The sequence below is a fragment of the Diabrotica undecimpunctata genome, chromosome 10, assembly GCF_040954645.1.
Source record: "Diabrotica undecimpunctata isolate CICGRU chromosome 10, icDiaUnde3, whole genome shotgun sequence".
In the NCBI taxonomy this organism is placed as follows: domain Eukaryota; kingdom Metazoa; phylum Arthropoda; class Insecta; order Coleoptera; family Chrysomelidae; genus Diabrotica; species Diabrotica undecimpunctata.
Window position 1 is genome coordinate 53464189 of NC_092812.1, and position 23120 is coordinate 53487308.

Below are 23120 nucleotides of genomic sequence, written 5' to 3' on the forward strand. Positions count from 1 at the left end.
AGCTATATCTTGTAGCTGTTACATCGATCGGTTACATTATCTGCTTCTAGCTCCTCGATTAGCTTGATTAGTTATAGAATGGATAACAGAATTATAGATTATAAAAAGAATTCAATAAAATTCTGCAAAATTTTTAATCATTTTTATATTATAATAAAATACATTAGAGTTTATATCTAAAAAAGTACTTAAAGTGAATTGGATCTTTACACACCAAACTAAAAAAGGAAAACAAAAAAAAATCAAAGTTTAACTAACAACGAAAAAACTACATTTAAAAAATATATCACTTATACACACGTTTATTGATGAGCCTTAAAGTTCGTCTGTTAAGACTTCTTTAATTTTCGGTGACCCTTTTTTTCCTTGTTGCAAGCATATACTGCTCTACTTGTAATCGTGTCAATGTACGGGCAGCGGTGCTGGAATTACATGATACAGCTCGGTTGGAGTTTTCATCTTTTTCTGACATCGCTGCAAGGAGGTCTTCACTTCCATGAAACGTGTTACAGTTTATTTCAATTGGTTGGAGAGCTTTGGTCAAAGGAAACTGGAATATAATTCATTTTTAGCAAATATCAAAATATATTTATACTTATTCTAGATAAATACATACATACATATAAACATGTAGATCTTACCAGATGTAAAAAAATCTAAAGTAGGCCCTTCGTTCAAATTATTTTTGAATAACTTTAATCAAGTAAAAGACAGATATCGAACACAGTTTTTTATTAAATCTTGTCCAAGTACTTTCGCTCCTAGAGCATATTCAGGGGCATTTCGTCAATATTAGGCTATCCAAGAATTTGGTGAATGTCATAAACATTAACCAATACATTTACACAACACGAGACAAAGGACAAACAGTTTAAAAATTATTATAAATTTGAAGAAGCTACGTAGTGGGTGAGAGCAGGAGAGAGAATCATCCAACTCTCCAACATCCAATTCTCTCTCCTGCTGTCACCCACTATGTAGCTTCTTCAAATTAATAATAATTTTTAAACTGTTTGTCCTTTGTCTCGTGTTGTGTAAATGTATTGGTTAATGTTAATGACATTCACCAAATTCTTGGATAGCCTAATTTTGACGAAATGCCCCTGAAGATGCTTTAGGAGCGAAAGTACTTGGGCAAGATTTAATGAAAAACTGTGCTCGATATCTGTCTTTTATTTGATTAAAGTTCTATTAATTCGAGCATTCAACCATATATCACTTTATTTTTGATTAAGCAGATTTAACATATACCGTAAAACGGGGTTACTTTGCACCATAGTTTTTAGATTCATTTTCTTAGAGTGGATATAACGTTACTTGAAAGAAGATTTAAACTTTTTATTATAAATATCTATTCAACAGGTGGTAATATAGCTCTTATTATAGCTGTTTTTTAGTTATATTGCATAATTAAAAAAAATTATCCTCATTTTATTAGTAGTGCAAAGTATACCCTACAAGAGTCATACTTTGCACCACTTGATATTTTAATATTTGGCTACGAAATGCTTTTTTTTAAAGCAGCAGAAATTTTATGAAGATATCAGAGCAGCTATACAAACTTCAAAAACACATTACACATTGATAATTGGAGATTTTAACGCCAAATTGGGATTCAAACAAGATGATGCAGAATCTGCTATGGGAAACTTTGGATTTGGTGAGAGAAATGAGAGAGGTAACAGGCTTCTTGACTTCTTACATCAGGAAAATCTCTTTGTGATGAACTCATTCTTCGGAAAGAAACCCCAACGTAAGTAGACATGGAAGAGTCCGAACCAAAGAACAAAAAATGAGATTGATTTCATAATATGAAATCAGAAAGATATTGTTCAGGATGTAACAGTATTGAATAAATTTTCAACAGGGAGTGACCATAGACTAATTAGAGCAAAAACCACTTTTAACACTGAAGTTGAAAGAACAAAAATGATCCTCAAAAAGAAAAGTGGAAGGTGGCTGTTCCCAGAAGATACAACACTTTACGAAGAAAATATTAAGACTAGTTTGGATACACACGACTTAGAGAATATCAGCATCAATGAAATGAACAATAATATTACTCAAATATTGAAAGAAGCTGAAAAGAAATACTGTCCTCGTCCTGAAAACAATAACAAAAAATTAAGCCACAACACAAAACATCTTCTAGAGGAAGGAAGAAAACTTAGGGAAAATCAGGATCATAACCAAAATGAACTAAGAATTTTGAATAAGAAAATTAAAAAGGAAGTTAGAAAAGATCTAAGACGATACAATACGATGGAAATAACTAGAGTAATAGAAGAAAACAAAAGCTTGAAAGTACTCAGACAGAGCATGTCCATTGGAAGAAAAAACGTCCACAAATTAAGAAATGAACAGGGGCAAATCATTGAGGATAGAGTTCAAATTATGAACACGATAGAGAGTTTTTATAGACAACTATACAAAGAACAGCAATGTAACCGGAGTGGATTATTATAAAAGATAATCAATCAGGGATCTGAAATTTTACCGGATGTAACACCCAATGAAGTTCGAAGGTCAGTACAAGAAATGAAAAGTCCCCCGGAGGCGATGAAATAGTGGCAGATGCCTTGAAAGTGACTGGAAAAAGATTATGGTAGGTCCTTGCCAAACTATTCACTAGATGTTTACAGGAAGCAATAACACCAACCCAGTGGTATAACGCAGAAATTATCATACTTCATAAAAAAGGGGATGCTACCGACCTCAGGAATTACAGGCCCACAAGTCTACTTTCACATATTTCTAAACTATTTACAAAAATAATTACGAAACGACTAGAAAATAAATTGGAATTTTATCAACCCATAGAACAGGCGGGTTTTAGAAAAGGCTATGGAACAAACGATCACCTACTGGTAATAAAAAATCTTATAGAAAAATGCACTGAATATAATAAACCACTAGCTTTAATATTTGTCGACTATGAAAAGGCATTCGACACCGTAAATCAACAAAAAAAGTTGGAATCCTTGACAGAATGCCGAATTGACTATCGGTATATAAATTTTATTAAACACATATACCAAAACGCAACAGCCAGTGTTAGAGTGGGTGATCGTCAAACCCAGAAATTCCCGATACAACGTGGAGTACGCCAGGGGGACACCATATCGCCGAAACTGTTCACTACGCTTTTGGAATATATATGTAAAAGGGCAAAACTGACCGACAAGGGCATAAACATAAACGGAGAAAAGCGTAGCCATCTAAGGTTTGCAGATGATATTGTACTAATAGCTGATAGGATAGATGAGGCCAAAGAACTTTTAAATTAGCTCTACCTTTCCTCGCTAGAAGGGGGATTGAAAATAAATATATCTAAGACCCAGATGATGACAAATCTTGTAGTCAGCGAAGATATATGCGTAGGAACAAGATCCATAGACCAGGTAATGGCCTATAAATACCTAGGTCATGAGATTCGCGTAGGAAAAGATAACCAAACCGTTGAGCTTCTCAACGGTTGACAACAGACTGACTTGGGCAGCCTTCGGCAAGCTGAACCATATTTTCAAATCGTCTGATATACCAATATGCCTTAAAAGAAAACTGTTTAATCAGTATGTTTTGCCAGTGTTAACTTACGGTGCGGAAACGTTGACCATGACAAGGAGAACAGTTCAAAAGATCCGTGTGTGTCAAAGGGCGATGGAGCGTGCTATGTTGGGCATTTCACTACGAGACAAGATCCCAAATCGCCAGCTACGACAAAGAACAGGAGTCGCTGATGCAGTAAAGAGAGTAGCAACACTGAAATGGAACTGGGCAGGTCACGTGGCTCGAATGACAGATAATAGATCGACAAAGCGGATACTGGAATGGAGACCAAGAGATGATGCCTACCGAAGCAGAGGTCGTCCACCAACACGTTGGACTGACGATCTAAAACGTTGTCATAGGAATTGGATGCAAGAGGCACAAGATCGAAATAGATGGAAAATTATGAGGGAGATTTATGTCCAGCAGTGGATAAGCAAAGATTGAATGTTGACGAAATGCGTGCTGGTACATAGTAATCCTATCTGATTTTAAACTTTTTTTGAAACAGTTTTTTGAATATAAACCTACCTACATTTATGAAAGAAGCCTAACTTTATTATAAGTACAATAGTGAAAATACAAAGTTTGAATCTAATCCCACCACAATTTGTCGCATTCTGGAACAATGTAAAATCCTCGTCTGGAAATTTCCTTGGGAGGATTTATGGCGCCAATTACATTGTTCCACGAATACCATATTTCGTCGCGTATTTCTGGACATTTCCAAAACTTTAACGATTTTGACATGGCGTTGATCATCGCTCCGTCATTTTCTATTGCTGTTATGACTCCAGGATAAACATGATCTTCATAGACAAATAAAACGTAGTCACCAATATTTTGTTAACATGATCGAATGCAGAGTTTTCAACTTTTTCGGCAATATTTGTTCTAAGAGAACCTGAGGCGAGTTTTTTATTAAATTCGCTTTCTTCTTCCATCTCTGGCAGCGTATTTATTTCATTATCTGATGAATCCCTGCCTAGTGGAAAGTGTTCGTCCAAAGCAATATCGTTCTCTGAATCATCTACGACTTCTGGCTCAACAGCTTGATGAAGTGTGGAAGTAGATGCTTCAGTTAGATCTTCTAAACTAATTTCAGAATGGGCAATACTTTATCCTGCTGGAACATTTATTTTCTTATTCTTCCCACGTGTCTTAAACTGGGTGGCTTCCTTTTTTTATCTTCTAAATATCGAATGAAAGTGTTTTCAATATCTGACGAACTTAATTTATTATTATTTGTTGTATGACTATCAGTTATCACACTAGATTGCTGAGTTGTTTTTAACCGCTCAAAGAGCGTGTTATATTACAAGGAACGATACCACATTTCCTAAATCCCGACTTTAATATCTGATCGTATTCTTTTGTATTTTTTCGATTAATGATCGTAAAAGCGTTGGAAAATGCTGTTTCTTAAGTACATTTGATCTACTCCCCACATGAGTTTGTTTATATTCAGATAAAATTTCCCTCCCGGTCTTTTTCATTGGGACAAATAATGCAACATCTAGCGGTTGTGTAACGTGGGTACTATTCGGGGGCAAACATATAAAATGAATGTCGTGTTTTCGACAGAAATCCAGGACTTCAACATTAATATGAGAAGAAAAATTGTCTTAATCATTTAGAGGTTTAAGTTGGTTGAATGTACTGTATTAAAAACTTACATGCATTCTCGTTTTGGGACAGTATTTGACTCGTTTACGGGTCTTCGGGTTAACCTCGAAAGAGCGGCCACTTTTCTTTCGTGTCGACACGACCGCCGCTGCTGCTTCTACACCAATTGGTCCTGGAAAATGTTTGAATTTAATTTAAATGAAAAACAAATAAATAAAGAAAAAGTACACCGTATAATAACAGCCTGTTATGAATTTTCAAAATTTCGATTGTTCGCGTAAAAGAAAAAGGCGAGTGGCAATACTAGTAAATAAATTCTGCACACTTCAGTGGCAGATACTCGGGGAGGGAAAATGGAGAAATCCTCCCCCCCAAGAAGATCCAAATTTTAAGAAAACATATTATTAATTTTTGTCTTTTATGTAATTTGAGTTTATCTTTCTTATGTCTGTATAGCTGAGAAATCATGAGCAAGATCGGACATCCAGAGAAACAATTCAATGTATTTTGTTTTGAGATTTTCACGACAGAATAATAAGCTGAAACACTGAAATTACTAGATTTATACATACGCTATATTTTTGTACGGCGTTTTGTAAAAAGACCAATTTATTCAACATCAGATCAGAGAAAATAACAAGATGACGACAACTTGAATGATTTTAAACACTTTTTGCAGTTTTACGTAAAGTTTGTTGTTTATTGTAATGTATTTGTTCATTTGGTATATCATTTTTGTTATTTGCATTCGTATAGTATTTCGTTTGGATTATTATTATCCTCAGTATTAGAATCCTTAGTATCATTCTATAAAACATTTCAAATTCCTAAATTTTTTTGTGGGTATGTTTATAAGGGTCCATGTTTCAGCACCGCACATACTTAATGAAGAAACATAGGTTTAAAGTAGTTGAATTTTCAATTTTATTTTTCAAGTCAGGACGAAATAATTTTGAGGTTCCCCAAAAGTACGATCTTGTTTCTTCTATTCTACATCTTTAACAAATGGTCGCATTTGTTATTTATACTAAAAAGACTTCTTCCTCTTCTTTTTATGTATACATGACTCTGTCTGTTTTCCAATGTGCCTCCAGTAATTTGTCGTTCCATCGTTTTCATGATCTTCCTACTGATCGTTTTCCTATTGAGCAACTATCTCTTGCCGTCTTTGCTACTCTATTTTTTGTCATTCGGTTTATATGACAGTTCTATTCTCTTGCGTATGTCGTTATTAGTCTGATGACTGTTTTGTACATTCTGTTTTTCATTTCTCTCCCGATATTTTTATTTCTCCATATTGTATCATTCAAGTAACCTGTGTCTGTTTGCTCTATTCACTTGATCTTCCACTTCTGCTTCAAGCTTTCCATAGCTAGATAATGTGATGGCTAGATATTTAAACTCCATGTATTTTGCATTTTTTGGGGAAATTAAAATCTTAAATTTTCTGGCCAGTATATTGGTGCAGCATACATTGAAAATCATCTTCAAATTGAGAGAGTAGTATTGCGTCATCTGCATAACAGATTATTTTAAGTTATTTTTCTCCCATTTTTAATCCTTTTTGAATTCTTACTCTTTTTATTACTTCATCCATAATCAGGTTAAATAATAAAGAACTCTCTGTCTTATCCCATTGGCAGCTTCAATAAGGTCAGTTAGTTCTTCTTCTACTTTTATTTTTATTGTGTTGTTTTGGTAGATATTTTCGATCGTTTTGATTATTCCTAAAGGTATCTCTCTTACGTACAATAAGTGTACTTCTTCTTCAATATTTATTTCTTCTTTTTGCCGTCACCTCTCGCGTTGGTGGTTCATTACCGTCGCTTTTAGCAAATAGAGATTGAAAGTCGTCTGTCCATGTATCCTTCTGAATGTGTTTCGTTTTTATTAGTTTATTCACCTCTTTTCTTTTTCCTCTAATTATTCTCCATATTTTTTTTGTGTTCCGTAGTTCTCTGCTCTTCCAGTATTCCTCTTTTGTCTAACTAAAGTATTCATTTCATTTCTGATTCATTTATAGTGGTTGTATGCCTGTATGTGCATGTTAACTAAAAAAGACTGAAGCCAATAATTGAAGAAAAAAATTTAATTCCACCACACCAATTTCGATTTAAAGAAAGAAAGCCATTTCTATCAGGAACCAAGTGCACAGATGCTTCCGAATCAGGCAGAGGAAAGAATACTCTGATTTGAGACGGATTAGAGTTAGTGTATCACAAGGAAGTATCCTTGAACCAGTTTTGTACATTTTATACACCAAAATACCCCTTAACTAAATCTAGATACTATTGACAGAAAAAGCAGTGCATAACCTATAGAACTCTATTGTAGACTAGATCAACACTTTGACTAAAGTATGGAGAATCAGGCTGAGGGAAGCCAAATCGATTCATATTGATTTCACTAATAGAAGGAGGCAATATATTTTAGTTAGAACAAATGAGTTTAAGGTTAAGGAATACTTCAAAATATCTGGGTATCACTCTTGATGCAAGACTCAAGCGAAGAGCAGATGTTAAAAAAGAAAGACAATAGCTTGGAATCGGATAAAAAAATGTGTTAGTTGCTTGGAGGTGACTCCAAAGCATAATCCAAGTTGCTGCTCTATAGTCAAATCCTCAAGCCCGTTTGGAGCTATGCTATATTTTATTGTGTGCATTCGTTCTATTGTAGTAATAAAACAATAAACAATACATAATCACGAAATGATAAAACAAAAATATTCCATCTCTATAAAATACAAACTAAGGTTTTATATTAGATTATTTCAAAAGTGTATTTTACAAAATTAATAATATTTTTGAAGACATATGGAAAAAAGTTTAAAATATGAGACCATTTTAATGACTAGCACATCTTGTATATATTGAGCCCTGTTATTAAGGTCTTGTATATATTGAGCTTAACTGCACGTTTTATATTTTTATTTTTTAAATGTTTCTGGAGACCGTGCACAGTTCTGTTTGCTATTGCTATGCGTCTTTTTATTTCGTCGCTTGTCGTGTATGTAGCGTTTACTAGCGATCCAAGATATGTAAATTCTTCGACTTGCTCAAAGGTATGGTTGTTCATTTGAATTCTCTGTTGGATATTTCGGGGGTTTTTAGAAACCAACATATATTTGGTTTTTTCCTCGTTTATCACAAGTCATAATTCACTTGCAGCGTCCGCAAGCCTTGTAAAACACTACACTATGTCTCTCGTACTTCTGCCTACTATAACTATATCGTCAGTGAATGCGAGAATTTGCGTCGATCTATTAAAAATAGTTCCATTCATTCTAATATTTAATTGTCTGATTGCCTTTTCCAAAGCAATATCAAAGAGGACACACGCCAGTGCGTCCCCATGTCTTTTAGACCATTATTAATGTCAAAGAACGTAGAGTTTTCTCCTTCAGTCCTAACGCATGTGCTTACGTTTTGCATTGTTAGTTGGGTTAACTTAACTAATTTATGTGGAATCTCAAAGTCTATCATTACATTATCTAATGAAGTTCTTTTTACACTGTGATAAGCTGCTTTGAAGTCTGAAGTGAATGTTATATTGTAGTGACTTTTCTAGAATCTTCCTATGCGCTTGAATTTGGTGTGTAGTTGACTTTCCAGCAGTAAATCCACATTTATATTGACCAACATTATCCTTTGTAAAATGTTAAGTCTATCAAACAATACATTGTCGAAGATTTTATACGCAGATGCTAACATAAGTAAGAGAGAAGAAGAGAGAACAGAGTAATGCCTCTATAGTTCTTACATTCCAGTTGATCACCCTTTTTATGGAACGGACATAATATTCCCTTTAGCCACTCTTCTGGTACCAATTCATTCTACCATATAAGTACTATTAGTACCTATATGGATTGCTGAAAAAGTTCATCACCACGTTTTTTATTACTTTTCCGAACAGATTTCACCGATTCCTGGGACTTTATTGTCTTTGAGTTTTAGGATGGCATTTGACATTTACAGCAGATAGTTGTGAAAAAATGCACAACTTACATCAAACATTTGAACTCATGTAAATCTACATCTGCACCTCTTACAAGACAATATGGCTACTATTAATAAATTGATGTCAAAAACACCTTCAATTCTGCTAACGCAACGAAAGGAGGCAGTAATATTGTTATATACCATAAATCGACATTCCAGAATATAAAAAAGAAGTGTTTCCAGATAATGTGTGATAAAATGTTTTTTAACATACATGTTTTACCTATAATAATCTTAATTTAAACCAGAATGTTTAGATTATATGTAAAAGTCGATATAGAGTAAATGTTATTAAAATCTCTTACCAGCATCAGCAAGTTGTGCGGTAATGTCATCTTCCAATGCGGACTCCATAAGATCGGATCCTTCGTCATTAGATGGCTCTGTTGATAACTCACAGTTGTCGTCATCATTATTTAAATCATTATCTATTAAAAAATATACTAATATTAGAATAATAATATTCACATAATTTTGAATCAATCTTGAATGTTTTTTAAATATTGTATATTTAAACAAGAGCCAATGTATTTATAGGATGCTACTCTCTTAATAATATAACTACTCTTTGTAATAATTGTACCAAAACGAATATAGTTATCGATTCTTGTTGACTATTCATTTTTGCAATTTTCGTGAGACTGTCATGCTGAACATTGATAAAACTATTTTCGTAATCAAGGGATCGTTAGGCAATTAGGGCGTAACAACCGATACAAGCGACACTTTGTAATAAGTGTATATATACATGTATATTATGTACATTACGGTATACCGCAAGGTTACTACACCCGTCTCGATTTTGTTACGTACACCCGCCACGCTAGGATTTCGGGCCCGTGCAAAACATCATACTGAGCGATAAGAAGTATTCACTTCAAAAAATGAGAACTTGTGAGTTAAAATCGGTCCTCTGGGCCCAGAGATATAGCTTTTCAAATATGGGGTAAAAAGGGCTATTCTTGACACTTTCGAGGGATATATCACAGGCCTAGGGGCACCTAGAGGGCTAAAAAAAAATAGCTATAGGCTACTTTTTTACTCGGATCCCTGCTCTAGAAAAGTGGTCGAAAAGTAAAAATATTGCTCATGTGTATATTATATATGTATATATATTCATATATATATGTACATATATAATATACACATGAGCAATATTTTTACTTTTCGACCACTTTTCTAGAGCAGGGATCCGAGTAAAAAAGTGTATATACAGGGTGAGTCATGAGGAACTTTACATACTTCTACCATATGTAGAGTCCCTCAGGGAGCATATTATGTGGCCACTAAAAAATGTCAACTCCTCTTCTTTATTAATTAACAGGGTGATTTGTGTAATTGACCATTTATTTCATTTTACTGTAGTGTTTATACGGCTCATTTGATTTTTTTAATTTTTGCATGATACAGTACACTACTATCAAGCATTCGACTGGTATTAGCTAACTAAAAAATTCCAGGACTGGCTTTGGAAAAATTAATTTAGGGATTCGTATTAAATATTACACCCTGTATAATTTTTTTTTTTAAATGCAATAAGTGATTTTCAAACTACATAAATAGCCAATGAAAACGACATATGCGACAATGTTGTCGCACTTTTATTAAATTTTTAGTGAACGATCAAATCTTACTAAAAATAGAACAACCATAATGAAGTATCATATTATAAGGTAATTAATTTAAACAAATGTTATAAATTTCAAACATTTTAATTGAAATGATAAACTGAGTCACTGCACAACAAAAAACAGTAACTACTAACAATAACGAAGAACAATTTAAAAAAAAAAAACTAAAAATATGTACATAGTTATGATAAACCCATAAATTAGAACTGGAAAAGTTACAATAATGGTAACAAAAGAAAAATAATTCAAAATAAATTTTCGAAATAGAACCCTGCAGCCTGTACACATTTTTGTTGCCGAATTGTTAATTGACGTATTGAATTACGGATACTCTGGGGATCGTTTCTAATAGTATTACAACAATGTATAATTCTATCAATTAATTGTTGTCGGTTATTAATATTCACTGCGTAAACTAGTTGCTTCAATCGTCCCCAAATACGGTAATCAACGGGATTGAAATCAGGGGATCTTGAAGGCCACGAAATAGGACCTGCACGTCCTATCCACCTGTTGCCATAAACATTATTGATATGTTGTCTCACTGCCAGTAAAAAGTGTGGGGGTGCCCCATCATGCTGAAAATACATCCCTCGGATAGCAACGTTCGCGTTGGCAAGCAAATTCGGCAAAATATTTTGTAGAAAGTTCAAATAGACCTGCCCTGTTAAAGGACCATTAAAAAAGTGAGGACCTACTAATTGGTTATTTATGACACCAATCCACACGTTAACCGAAAACCTTAACTGAGAACGACGTTCTCGAATAGCATGGGGATTTTCTTCTGCCCACACATGTGAATTTCGTGAATTATTTATCCCGTCTCTGGTAAATTGGGCTTCATCTGTAAATAGTGTCCTGTATAGCGTTGGTCGATTATTGTTAATCCATCTACAAAATTCCAACCTATCGATCTCATCTCCAGCATGTAGTCGCTGAACCATTTGAATGTGATATGGGTATAGATTATTTTTTTGTAAGACTCTACTTACTTTTGATTGAGTAACATTGAGTTCTCGACTTACTTGTCTAGTGCTTATTGTAGGGTTCATAGTAACGGCGTCCATAATGTCATCTTCCTGCGCTTCATCTACACGTCGCTCTGTTGTTCCACTAGGAAAAGTGCCATTTTCCCGCAAATAATTAAAAACTGACCTAAATGTTGGATGACTGGGAGTTCGACGATTAGGAAATCTCCTGCGATATTCTCTACTAGCAGCCCTACCATTCCCATTACAGAATCCATAAACAAATATTATGTCTGCATATTCTGTGGTCGAAAACTGATGTGGGATTTTGAACGAAAGTAACAAAAGCTCTACCAAAACTAACACAATGTACTTAACGTAGATATAACAGAAGAAATATGTATTCTTGTACACATAAATAACAATCGATAATGACAATAATGACAATGGGTATAAAATATCAAGAAACGTCAAACGGTCAACGCCAACCTTCATTTTAAACTTTTTTAGATTTATTTTTATTTAGTACAGTTGATGCAATGTATTATTATTTGACATAAAATTTTAATCATTTACAATCAACAAAAACTAACACATACAAGAGGTTTGACTTTTTAATCAATTTAATTTATTATTTATCGAAAATAATGCCCCAATACGATCTATGAGTAAAAATTTAAAATTGAAAAACAATTGATTCTATCGTAGAGATAATACAAAGTGACAGTAAAGATAATAATTTTCTACGTATTAGATTATGTTGTAGGAACTCATTTTAATTAAAATGTTTGAAATTTATAACATTTGTTTAAATTAATACCTTATAATTTGATACTTCATTATGGTTGTTCTATTTTTGGTAAGATTTGATCGTTCACTAAAAATTTAATAAAAGTGCGACAACATTGTCGCATATGTCGTTTTAATTGGCTATTTATGTAGTTTGAAAATCACTTATTGCATTTTAAAAAAAATTTATACAGAAATATTTAATACGAATCCCTAAATTAATTTATCCAAAGCCAGTCCTGGAATTTTTTAGTTTAGCTAATACCAGTCGAATGCTTGATAGTAGTGTACTGTATCATGCAAAAATTAAAAAAATCAAATGAGCCGTATAAACACTACAGTAAAATGAAATAAATGGTCAATTACTCTACATATGGTAGAAGTATGTAAAGTTCCTCATGACTCACCCTGTATATATATATATATATATATATATATATATATATATATATATATATATATTCAGGAGCTTATAAGGAAAAAGAAAAGAGGATGTATGATACCCAGTTAAGTGACAATCATATTATTCATGTTGGCAACAAGATTGTTGGCAACAAGTGACAGGACAGTTTATTAGGTTAGACACAGTTGTTAGGTTAGGTTAGGCATGTGAAGTTAATATACTTGTTGCTTATACAATTACTCAATCTAGTATTTGTTTTATTTATTACACCTTCCATCAGACTTATACACTAACTGTCTAAGATCGATTTGCATACCAGACAACTGGAATACAGCAAACAGAATTCTCATTCATAAAAAAGGTAGCAAAGCGGATAATAAAAACTACAGACCTATAAGTCTACTACCAATATTATACAAGATGTTCACAAAGATCATCAACAACAGATTAACAAACGCATTAGATGCTGCACAGCCGAGAGAGCAAGCTGCCTTCAGAAGTGGATTCAGTACCATGGATCGTATTCATACACTTTGAGAACTATTGAGTAGAGCTAAAGAATATAAAATACCATTAGCATTAACCTTCATAGATTTCGAGAAGGCTTTCGATTCTATATAATATCCCAAGGCAGTAATAGAAGCTTTGACCAACCAAGGCATTGACAAACCGTACATAGAAATTTTAGCAAATATATACAGACAAGCAAAAGCTAAGTTAAAAATTTATGAAAACACCAGAATTTCCCACTACCAGAGGCGTTCGACAAGGGGACGCAATATCATCAAAGCTCTTCACTGCAACTATAGAAAATATATTCAGCAAAATAAACTGGCAGAACAAAGGAATATCCATTAATGGAGAATACCTCAGCCATCTAAGATTCTGCAGAACTACAAGAACTTATAAGCGATCTAAATGCAGCTATCAATGAAGTTGGCATAACAATGAACTTGACAAAAACCAAAACCATGTACAACGAGCTAGTGAATGTCAAAGATGTACTAACAAACAACACCGTATTTGAGACAGTAGACGAGTATGTTTACCTGGCACAATTAATACATAAATCTGGCTCCTTACTTCCAGAAACCAACAGAAGAATGAAACTAGCTTGGGCATATTTTGGTAGAAATGCAGTTTTATTCAAATCGAAGATGCCAATGCACCTAAAGAAAAAAGCATTCGATCAGTGTATACTACCAATCATGACATACGGCTGCGAAACTTAGACACTAAAGAAAGAGATAATATCGAAACTCAAAGTCACTCAAAGGTTGATGGAGCGATGCATGCTAGGTATAACAAAGAAAGATCGAAGAAGAATACAATATACAGTATACTCCCTCTATAACGAACACGGTTATTACGAGGTTTCGCTTATCACGAGGTACATTAGATGTCCCGTGAAATTTCTATTGCACTATAACCCTCTATAGCGAGGTAAATTTGCTTATAACGAAGAAAATAAGATTAAAAAACGTGTTTTTTACGTTTTGGCCCGGCCGTAGCTATAAATAAATACCCTTTTTAACTGCGGGCCGCCCGCAATAAACTTCTTACAATTTATGATTCTTAGTCGGAAATGTAAAATTTATGATTCACAAGTGTCATTGTAGAGGGTTGACCATTCACACCTAATAATATGGGTCCTAATAGACAAGATGTGGAGAGTGTTTTAAAGGTTGTCAGAAACTTTATCCAAGGACAAAACGCAAATGAAGAAGCATAAAACTGTTTCACATCTTTAGAAAATATGATAGATAGAATACTGGACAATTTAAAGCAGTCAAAAATGACAAAATAACTTTATACGCTTTATACATATTTACAGAATACAGATTTTTTGTTTTAACGTATATCATTGACAGTAAAAGTAAACAACTCTTTTTTGTTTTAATGCATTTCATTGACAATAAAAGTAAACAACTTTGTTTTAAAAACGCCATTCAAACAATATTTATTAGCATCTTATATTGCTCCGAATGGCTTCACTATAGAAAGTTAATGTTTTAGAAAACTACATATTCATATATATGCACAGTATAATTGTTGTTGTATATAACGAGATCCGCTTATAACGAGGTAATTAGTCTGGCATTCCAGTTCTCGTTATAGAGGGAGTCTACTGTATATACTTTCTGTGGCTTTCCGGGTTTGACTCCGCGTTGAATAATTTTGTTTTTGATAAAAACCATTATTTTGACGACGTTTTGGCAAGGACGCACTTGTCAAGTGAGACCTACCTGCGCTAATACCTGACTTATTGCTATATAAAACCAAAATTATTCAACGCAGAGTCAAATCCGGAAAACCACAGAAAGTATATATATATATATATATATATATATATATATATATATATATATAATTTTTTAATTATTGAAAATGAAAATTTGTCGAAACGTTTAAGAAAGTTTTATTTACAACAGACCGACAAACCCACGAAATAAAAAAAAGTTTCTATTTAAATATTCACGGTCAGGAAGTAACTATTATATTATATATATATATATATATATATATATATATATATATATATATATATATATATATATATATATATATATATATATATATATATATACATCAGTCAATGTATGTATTATAAAATATCCTATTCATAATATAATTACCCACTGTACGAGCATGAATAGAGAATAGTCATAGTCAGCTTGTTTCCTTTTTTATATACATGACTGTGTTTTTGTGCTTTACCTGCGATAATTTTATTGCGCTACCCTTTTTCGCAAGATTTCTTTATCTATTTTATTATCAATGTCTCTTTGTAAAGCACGCCACTTATCTGAGTAATTACTATTTTTAAATGCAGGTCTTCTTTGAATTCGGCCTGAAAGATAATTTTTATCAATAGAATTACTGTGCTCAATATTCTATTAGGTTTGTACATTCCTTCTGTGGTAGTAATAAAATAAGAAACAATACATAATTATGAAATGATAAAGTCAAAAATATTCCATCTCTATAAAATACAAACTAAGGCCTTTATATTAGATTATTTCAAAAGTGTATTTTACAAAATTAATAACGTTTTTGAACACATATGGAAAACGGTTTAAAATATGAAACCATTTTAATGACTAACACATCTAAATTAAACGTAATTGAGCGAAAATAATTCTAGTTAAACAGCTCAATATGGAATACTTAAAACTTGAAAATCTTGGCTAGCAAAAAGCTCTTCATATACACAGAGAGTTAAAAAATTTGTGAGATAAACTGGAAGAAGATTTGTGGTGTCAAAAATGTAAAATTATTACCGTTGAGAAAAGAGAACTCACCACTGACGAATTGTTATCGGAGGCGATTAAGATAGTTGTGAAAAATGCACAACTTACTTTAAACGTAATGAACTCATGTAAATCTACATTTAGACCTCTTACAACACTATATGGCTATTATTAATATATTGATGTGAATAACACCTTCAATTTTGCTAAGGCAACAAAAAAAAGACAGCAATATTCTTATATACCACAAATCGACGTTCCAGAATATAAAACAATAAGTATTTACAGATAATGGGTGATAAAATGTTTTTTAACGTTTTTAATTTTATTTATTTACCTATAATAATCTTAATTTAAACCAGAGTGTTTAGATTACATGTAAAAGTCTATATATTTATAATAAATGCTCTTACCTGCAGCAGCAAGTTGTACTGTATTTTGATCCCCCAAGACATTATACGTAAGATCGGATCCTTCGTCATTAGCTGACTCTGTTAATTGTCCAAAATTATAATAATTAGCTCACTCTGGTGATGTACAATAATCTTAATTTAAACCAGAGTGTTTAGATTACATGTAAAAGTCTATATATAATAAATGCTCTTACCTGCAGCAGCAAGTTGTACTGTATTTTGATCCCCCAAGACATTATACGTAAGATCGGATCCTTCGTCATTAGCTGACTCTGTTGATTGTGCAAAATTATAATAATTAGCTCAATCTGGTGATGTACAATAATCTTAATTTAAACCAGAGTGTTTAGATTACATGTAAAAGTCTATATATAATAAATGCTCTTACCTGCAGCAGCAAGTTGTGCTGTATTTTCATCAGCGATTATCCAAGACATAAAATCTAATCCTTTGTCATTAGCTGACCCTGTTGATGGTCCAAAGTTGTAAAAATTAGCTAACTCTGGTGATGTATAATAATCTGCATTTTCTTCTTCCAAGACCCAAGATATAAGATCGAATTCTTCAAGATCTGCATACATAAGATCGGATCCTTCGTCATTAGCTGCCTCTGTTGACGATGGACAGTTGTCGTCATAATCAGGAACTAGGCATATGGTTTGTTCTATATTTTGATTTCCTTCTGAATTATTCATTATCAAAACTATTTACCAGTACAATGGAACACACGCCCCCTGAAATAAAACTGTAATAAATACACAGTCAATGTGAAAGCACAATAAAGAAATCTCGAGAAATTAAAAACTTTCTTTTTTTTCTATATATTTTTTTACAAAAACCAGCAACGCAATCCCGGAAAAAACATAAATAGTAAAGCAAAGGTGTAATAGCAACAGAGAGAGTCGACATTATTAAGTTGTATCGTGTATATGAAGACACTGAAAACAAATCTTATACAAGGTATGGATTTAGAAGAATTATTAGCTACATTAGCATTAATAGTCGTGAAATAAAATAGAACGTTACCAGAGAGTAAGGGAGAGATCCGGCCCTGAATGTCAGGCATGAAAGTCGACTTAATTTCAAGCTCCACAACTTTTATAGCAAATTGGACATTATTTGAAGATATCATAGAAAAACATGTCACAAACTATAAAATATCTAACAATGTTGACACAGACAACGAAACCTTTTTCAGCATCATCATAAAAGCAGCCGAGGTAACCATTAAAAAAACTGCACTTGTTACAAAACATAAACCATTGTGGAATGAACAATGTAAGACATCGATCGAAGCTTCCAAAAAAGCCTTTAACAAATACAAAAGACATAAAACACTTGACAATAAAATAGAATTTTAAAAACTTAAAGCAGAAGCTCAGTTAGCAATAAAAACTTCAAAAAGAAATTCGTGGGCTCAATTTTTGTCCAGTATAAACAGTAGGACCCCTATGTCTGAAATGTAGAAGAATGTCAAAAAAATATCTGGAATACCGGCTTATAGCAAAATCACTCAACTAAAGAAAGATAATAGAATAATCACAGATTACCTAGAAATAGCAGAAGAATTTGCTAATACGTATAAAAATAGATCTAATACAAGCAATTATAATAATAATTTTATCAACTTTAAACAGAACGAAGAATGCAATGTAATTATACCGTTTGTAGATGACACACATGCTTTAAACACCAAATTTAATATAAATGAATACAAAGATGCATTAAACTCATTTAAAGAGACTAGTGAGGGTCCAGATAACATCCCAATGATTTTTCTTAAGCATTTACCTGAGAATGCACACAATCATCTTCTTAACATATTTAATATTATTTGGACATAACAGAAATTTCCAACAGCATGGAGAGATTCTATTAAAATACCTATATTAAAACCAAAATGTCCCAAAACAGATCCTGAGTCTTATAGACCAATTGCGCTAACATGTACTGCATGCAAACTGTTAGAAAAAATGGTCAACCGTCGTCTCCTCTGGACACTTGAAGATCGAAATATTATTATTCCAGAACAAAGTGGTTTCCGACAAAATAGATCAACTCTAGACTATATTATAGACCTAGAAAGCAGTGTACATGAAGCCTTCTCCCTTAATCAAAAATGTATAGGAATATTCTTCGACATTGAAAGAGCCTTTGATACAGCTTGGCGCCACCGCATCATCAGATTACTGTACGATTTAGAGATTAAAGGACATTGCCTTGCATTTATAAAAAACTTCTTATATAAAAGATATATGAATGTTAGAGTAAATGGTAATTTGTCGTTAAAAGTGGAATTGGAAAATGGAATTCCTCAGGGATCTGTTATAAGTTCTACGCTATTTATAATTGCCATAAATGATGTTCTACGAAATTTAAAACTTCCAATTAAAGGCCGCTTATATGCTGACGATCTCGTAATATTTGGTCAAAGCAAAAACTTAAACAACCTCTCACAACTTACACAGAGTTTCTTGTTAGATATTGAAAAATGGTCAGAGGAAACTGGATTTATCTTTTCAACAACTTAAACTAAATCTATAGTATTTTTTAAAAATAAAGTCAGTACACCAATCTCATTATATCTATACAACCAATCACTACAACAAAAAGATTCGCTAAAATTGATAGGAGTTACTTTTGACAGAAAGTTGAATTGGAAAGAACGTATCAATAATCTAGCATGTAAATGTTACAGAAGATTAAATTTACTAAAAATTCTAGCACACAAGAATTGGCGTTCAGACAGGAGTACATTGTTAATTATATACAGAACTATTATACGATCACAGCTCGACTATGCGGCTATAGCTTACGACTCAGCATCGAAATCAGTACTTAAAAAGCTCGATGCTATTCATAACACAGCACTCAGAATATGCCTGGGAGCCTTTTGTACAACACCGACTGAAAGTTTACTTTGCGAAGCAAATGAATTGTCGTTAAATGATAGAAGAGCTTACCTTAGTCTAACATAACAAAATTAAGTATAATGCAAAAAATCCTGTCTATAGAAATACTTTTACTGATAATTACCCAAACCTCAATGTAAATCACCGTTCTGTTAAACCTTTCTATAAAAGAATAAAATACCATTTGCATCTGTTTGATATTGTCATACCTACCTGAATGTCTTCCATACGCATATGACCACAATCCACCTTGGATTCAAAACATACCATCATATAACTTTGAACTTACGTCATTTGATTAAAACTCCACTAATCCTGATCTAATTATTTCCCAGTTTAGAAAAATCCTTAGTCGTTATAAAAATCATACCCAGATATACACTGATGGTTCAAAATCATCCGAAGGTGGGGGAGCGTCTGTAGTAACTCCAGCGAAGGTCCTTAAATTCAAACTATCTAATTTCAGTACTATCTATACAGCTGAACTGTATGCTCTCTATCACGCCATAGAACTAATCAATCTGACAACAAACTCCAAATATATTATCTTAACAGACTCAGTGCCATACAAAGCATCCGACAACTGTATCCAAAAAACCCGCTTTTAAAAAAAAATTAAAACGGTCCTTCTTCAGGCTTATATTAATTATAATGCGATAAATTTCATCTGGATCTCATACCATATAAGAATAAAAGCCAACGAAACTGCTGACCATAGTGCGAAAGACGCGATAGTAAGTGACGTTTCCGAAATCGTAAACACATCAGTATCAACGGATATAAAAAAATCAATCTTAAGTGTGTGGAAAAATAAATGGAATGTGTCGAATTCAAAATTAAAACAAGTGAAACCCGGCATAGAGACATGGAATGTGTTACCTAAGTCAAGAAGCCAAGGAATAATAGTAACGCGCCTCAGACTCAGACATACCAGGAACACTTCTAGAAGCTCTAGGTGCAGACTGTAACTTTAACAATATTCTGAATTTCTTGAAAGACATTAATAAGTACCACAATATTTAATAAACCAAATTGTAATGCAATAATTGTACCTAATGTAATCCACTAATTTTTCGCTAATGGCCATTTGAGATGGCATACACAATGAAACATGTCCCACAATAAGACAATCTAATAATTTTTCGAATTTACCGACAAGATTCAATTCTGCAACCAACAATATCATTTTACAGCGCCAGTCAAAATACTCGTGACACTTGGATAACAAAAAAGAGCGCAACAAAATTAAATTTGAAATAACCTTTCCCCACCTGTAATTACCAAAAAAATAGGACTGTATAATAATTATAATATAACTTTGAAACTCTAAGTAGGAAATATTTCAGAAGTTAATCGCAGTAGCCAATATTTGATGAGATTTAAGGTTGATATATATCTAGAGTAGAAAAATCTATAACTTTTCTGAAGAAATTTCAGCGTCGTTGTTAATTAATAACAATAAACAATATAGTGTAAAACTTAAGATTAACATTAAAAAAACAACATTTTATTAGATAGAAGAGATATTAAGAGAAATAAACACCGTTACAATGAAGTATTCTAAATCAACTGATTTAATTTTCTTTTAATTATATATAAAGATTATAAAAATATTTGCTTAAACAACTAACATTCGGATGCAAAAATAGTACATTATTCGAATTTAAGTACAGAATGTACAGAAGAAAGTTTGGTTTTCAAAGTGAAAAGTTTTTTAAATTTAAAAAATTTTTCGTTTACGAGTAATAATATAATAATAAAAAGTTATTCTAAACCTTTGTAAGTTAAAAGAACAGTAACTTCTTGATCAAAAATGAATTGTTTCACCTTTCATACAGTACCCGTAGAATTACCGGCTCTGGAAACAATTTGAATAACTTTTTGGACCCGGCTGAATATTTGAGGATATATTAAGTACTAGAAGACCCCTTTTGAGAGCAATTACAAAAGTGTAAGTTATTTTTTTACAAAAGTTAAAGAATTAACGATTTTGCTGTTTTTGGAGCAACAAATTAATTTAAAAAATTTAGAATACGCAATTTTGAAAATTGTTCTATAACTTAACAGATTAAATGGTTATATTTAAGTAGAAATAGATACCTACCTTTTTAATCGTGTCTAAAAATTTAACTTTTTTCACACTAGACTAGAAAAACTATTTTCAAAAACTATTGCAAAGTAAAACGGATAAATTTTGCGTATTATAATTAACACCTCAGAACCAAACACCTTACACTAGAATGACCTCTGAAGTAATAAGTGCCTTCGGTCCGTCCTGCGATATTTACTGGCCTATAATATTCCTGGATCAAAAGCCAGTCAGGAGAGGGGTGAAAAACTTCATATACGACAGTGAAGGCATGTAGCGGACACTTTTTGACAGTGTTGTGATATAGATAAAAAATATCGTCGTTTTAAGAAAGCAACACTGTTTACGTCATTTATATTCATAGATTAAATTTAAAAAATCGTTTCTATGATTTTTTGGGATGAAAATAAGTCGATTTGGTTTAATTTACCTATATTAGACCCCAGAAAAAGTTATGGGGTGTTAAAGTTACAAAACAAAACCGAAATTTGTAATATAGCTCCAAAACGGTTTAAAAATGTTTTATGAAAATTTATAGTATAGCATGTCATAGCCAATATAACCGAAGTAGCAAAACTATTTTATCTCGATGTTTCTAGAATTTAGGGGGCCTTTAAACCTACCTCTCTCCCCAACTTTTTTGTAGTATAATATTGGATTAAAAACAGGACGTCAATAGAGTGAAATACTTATTTTACAACTTTTTTGTTTGTCAGTATTTGTTTGTAGAATCATTAATTAAGAATATTCAGCCCCTTTTTAAATGTCAAGCTAAATTAATACAATAAATTTACAGATTATAATCATGGGGCAGTTTTTGTTAAATGCTCTTTAAATGATAGCGTTCTGTCTATTAGTGTTACGCCCAGGTACTTCGGTGTTTTGTTGTGGGTAAGTGTGGTATTTTCAAACCGTATGTTGAGTTCCTTTCCAGCACGTTTATTGTTCAGGTGAAAGCAACCAACTTCTGTTTTGGATGCATTTGGTTGAAGTCGCCACTTGCCCAATATATATAAGTCTGCCGTCAGAACTTCTTCAGACGTTTCTAGTGTTCTGCATCGTATAGTGTCATCGGCGTACCCGAACTTTCTTGATTGTGTTTCCGGCATATCTGCTAGGTATAAGCTAAATAGCACTGGAGAGAGCACTGACCCCTGTGGTAGGGTATTCTTAAGTTTCTTTGGTGGGCTGATATCTATGCCCATCACTACTTAAAAACATGCGGTCATTGAGCATGCTATCTATTAGGCGTGCTATTGGTTTACAGGGGATTGCACAGAGAATTTTGTATATAAGGCCCTCTCTCCATACTGTATCGTAAGCTGCCGAGAGATCAATAAATGCCGCTGAAGTTTTAAGTCTTCTTTGGAAATCCGCTTTGATGTAGGTGGTCAGTGACATTACCTGGTCATAAGCCTCTCTAATAGTTTGTAGATGGCAGAGAAAAGCGCAATTGGTCTGCAGTTTTTTAGATTGTCGGCAGGTTTGCCT

General features: G+C 32.8%; 1 protein-coding gene across 1 annotated transcript; it reads right to left on the minus strand.

The window, feature by feature from the left end:
* Nucleotides 1-205: 205 nt before the first annotated feature.
* LOC140451715 (uncharacterized) lies at nt 206-21780 on the minus strand. The gene is made up of 7 exons (XM_072545559.1): nt 21645-21780; nt 17017-17362; nt 16823-16900; nt 16629-16706; nt 9479-9601; nt 5226-5347; nt 206-550 (listed from the first exon to the last, which is right to left on the minus strand). The coding sequence occupies exons 2-7, from the start codon at nt 17321-17323 to the stop codon at nt 341-343; spliced, it is 918 nt and encodes a 305-aa protein (XP_072401660.1). The 5' UTR covers nt 17324-17362; nt 21645-21780; the 3' UTR covers nt 206-340.
* Between the last annotated feature and the right edge of the window lie 1340 nt (nt 21781-23120).

Excerpts from the sequence above, each read along its gene's own strand:
- LOC140451715 (XM_072545559.1), bottom strand. The coding sequence starts at position 17,323 with ATGAATAATTCAGAAGGAAATCAAAATATAGAACAAACCATATGCCTA. Across the intron at positions 16,901-17,016 it reads AGCACAACTTGCTGCTGCAG|AGTCAGCTAATGACGAAGGA; the intron begins GTAAGAGCATTT and ends CACAATCAACAG. Across the intron at positions 16,707-16,822 it reads AGTACAACTTGCTGCTGCAG|AGTCAGCTAATGACGAAGGA; the intron begins GTAAGAGCATTT and ends GACAATTAACAG.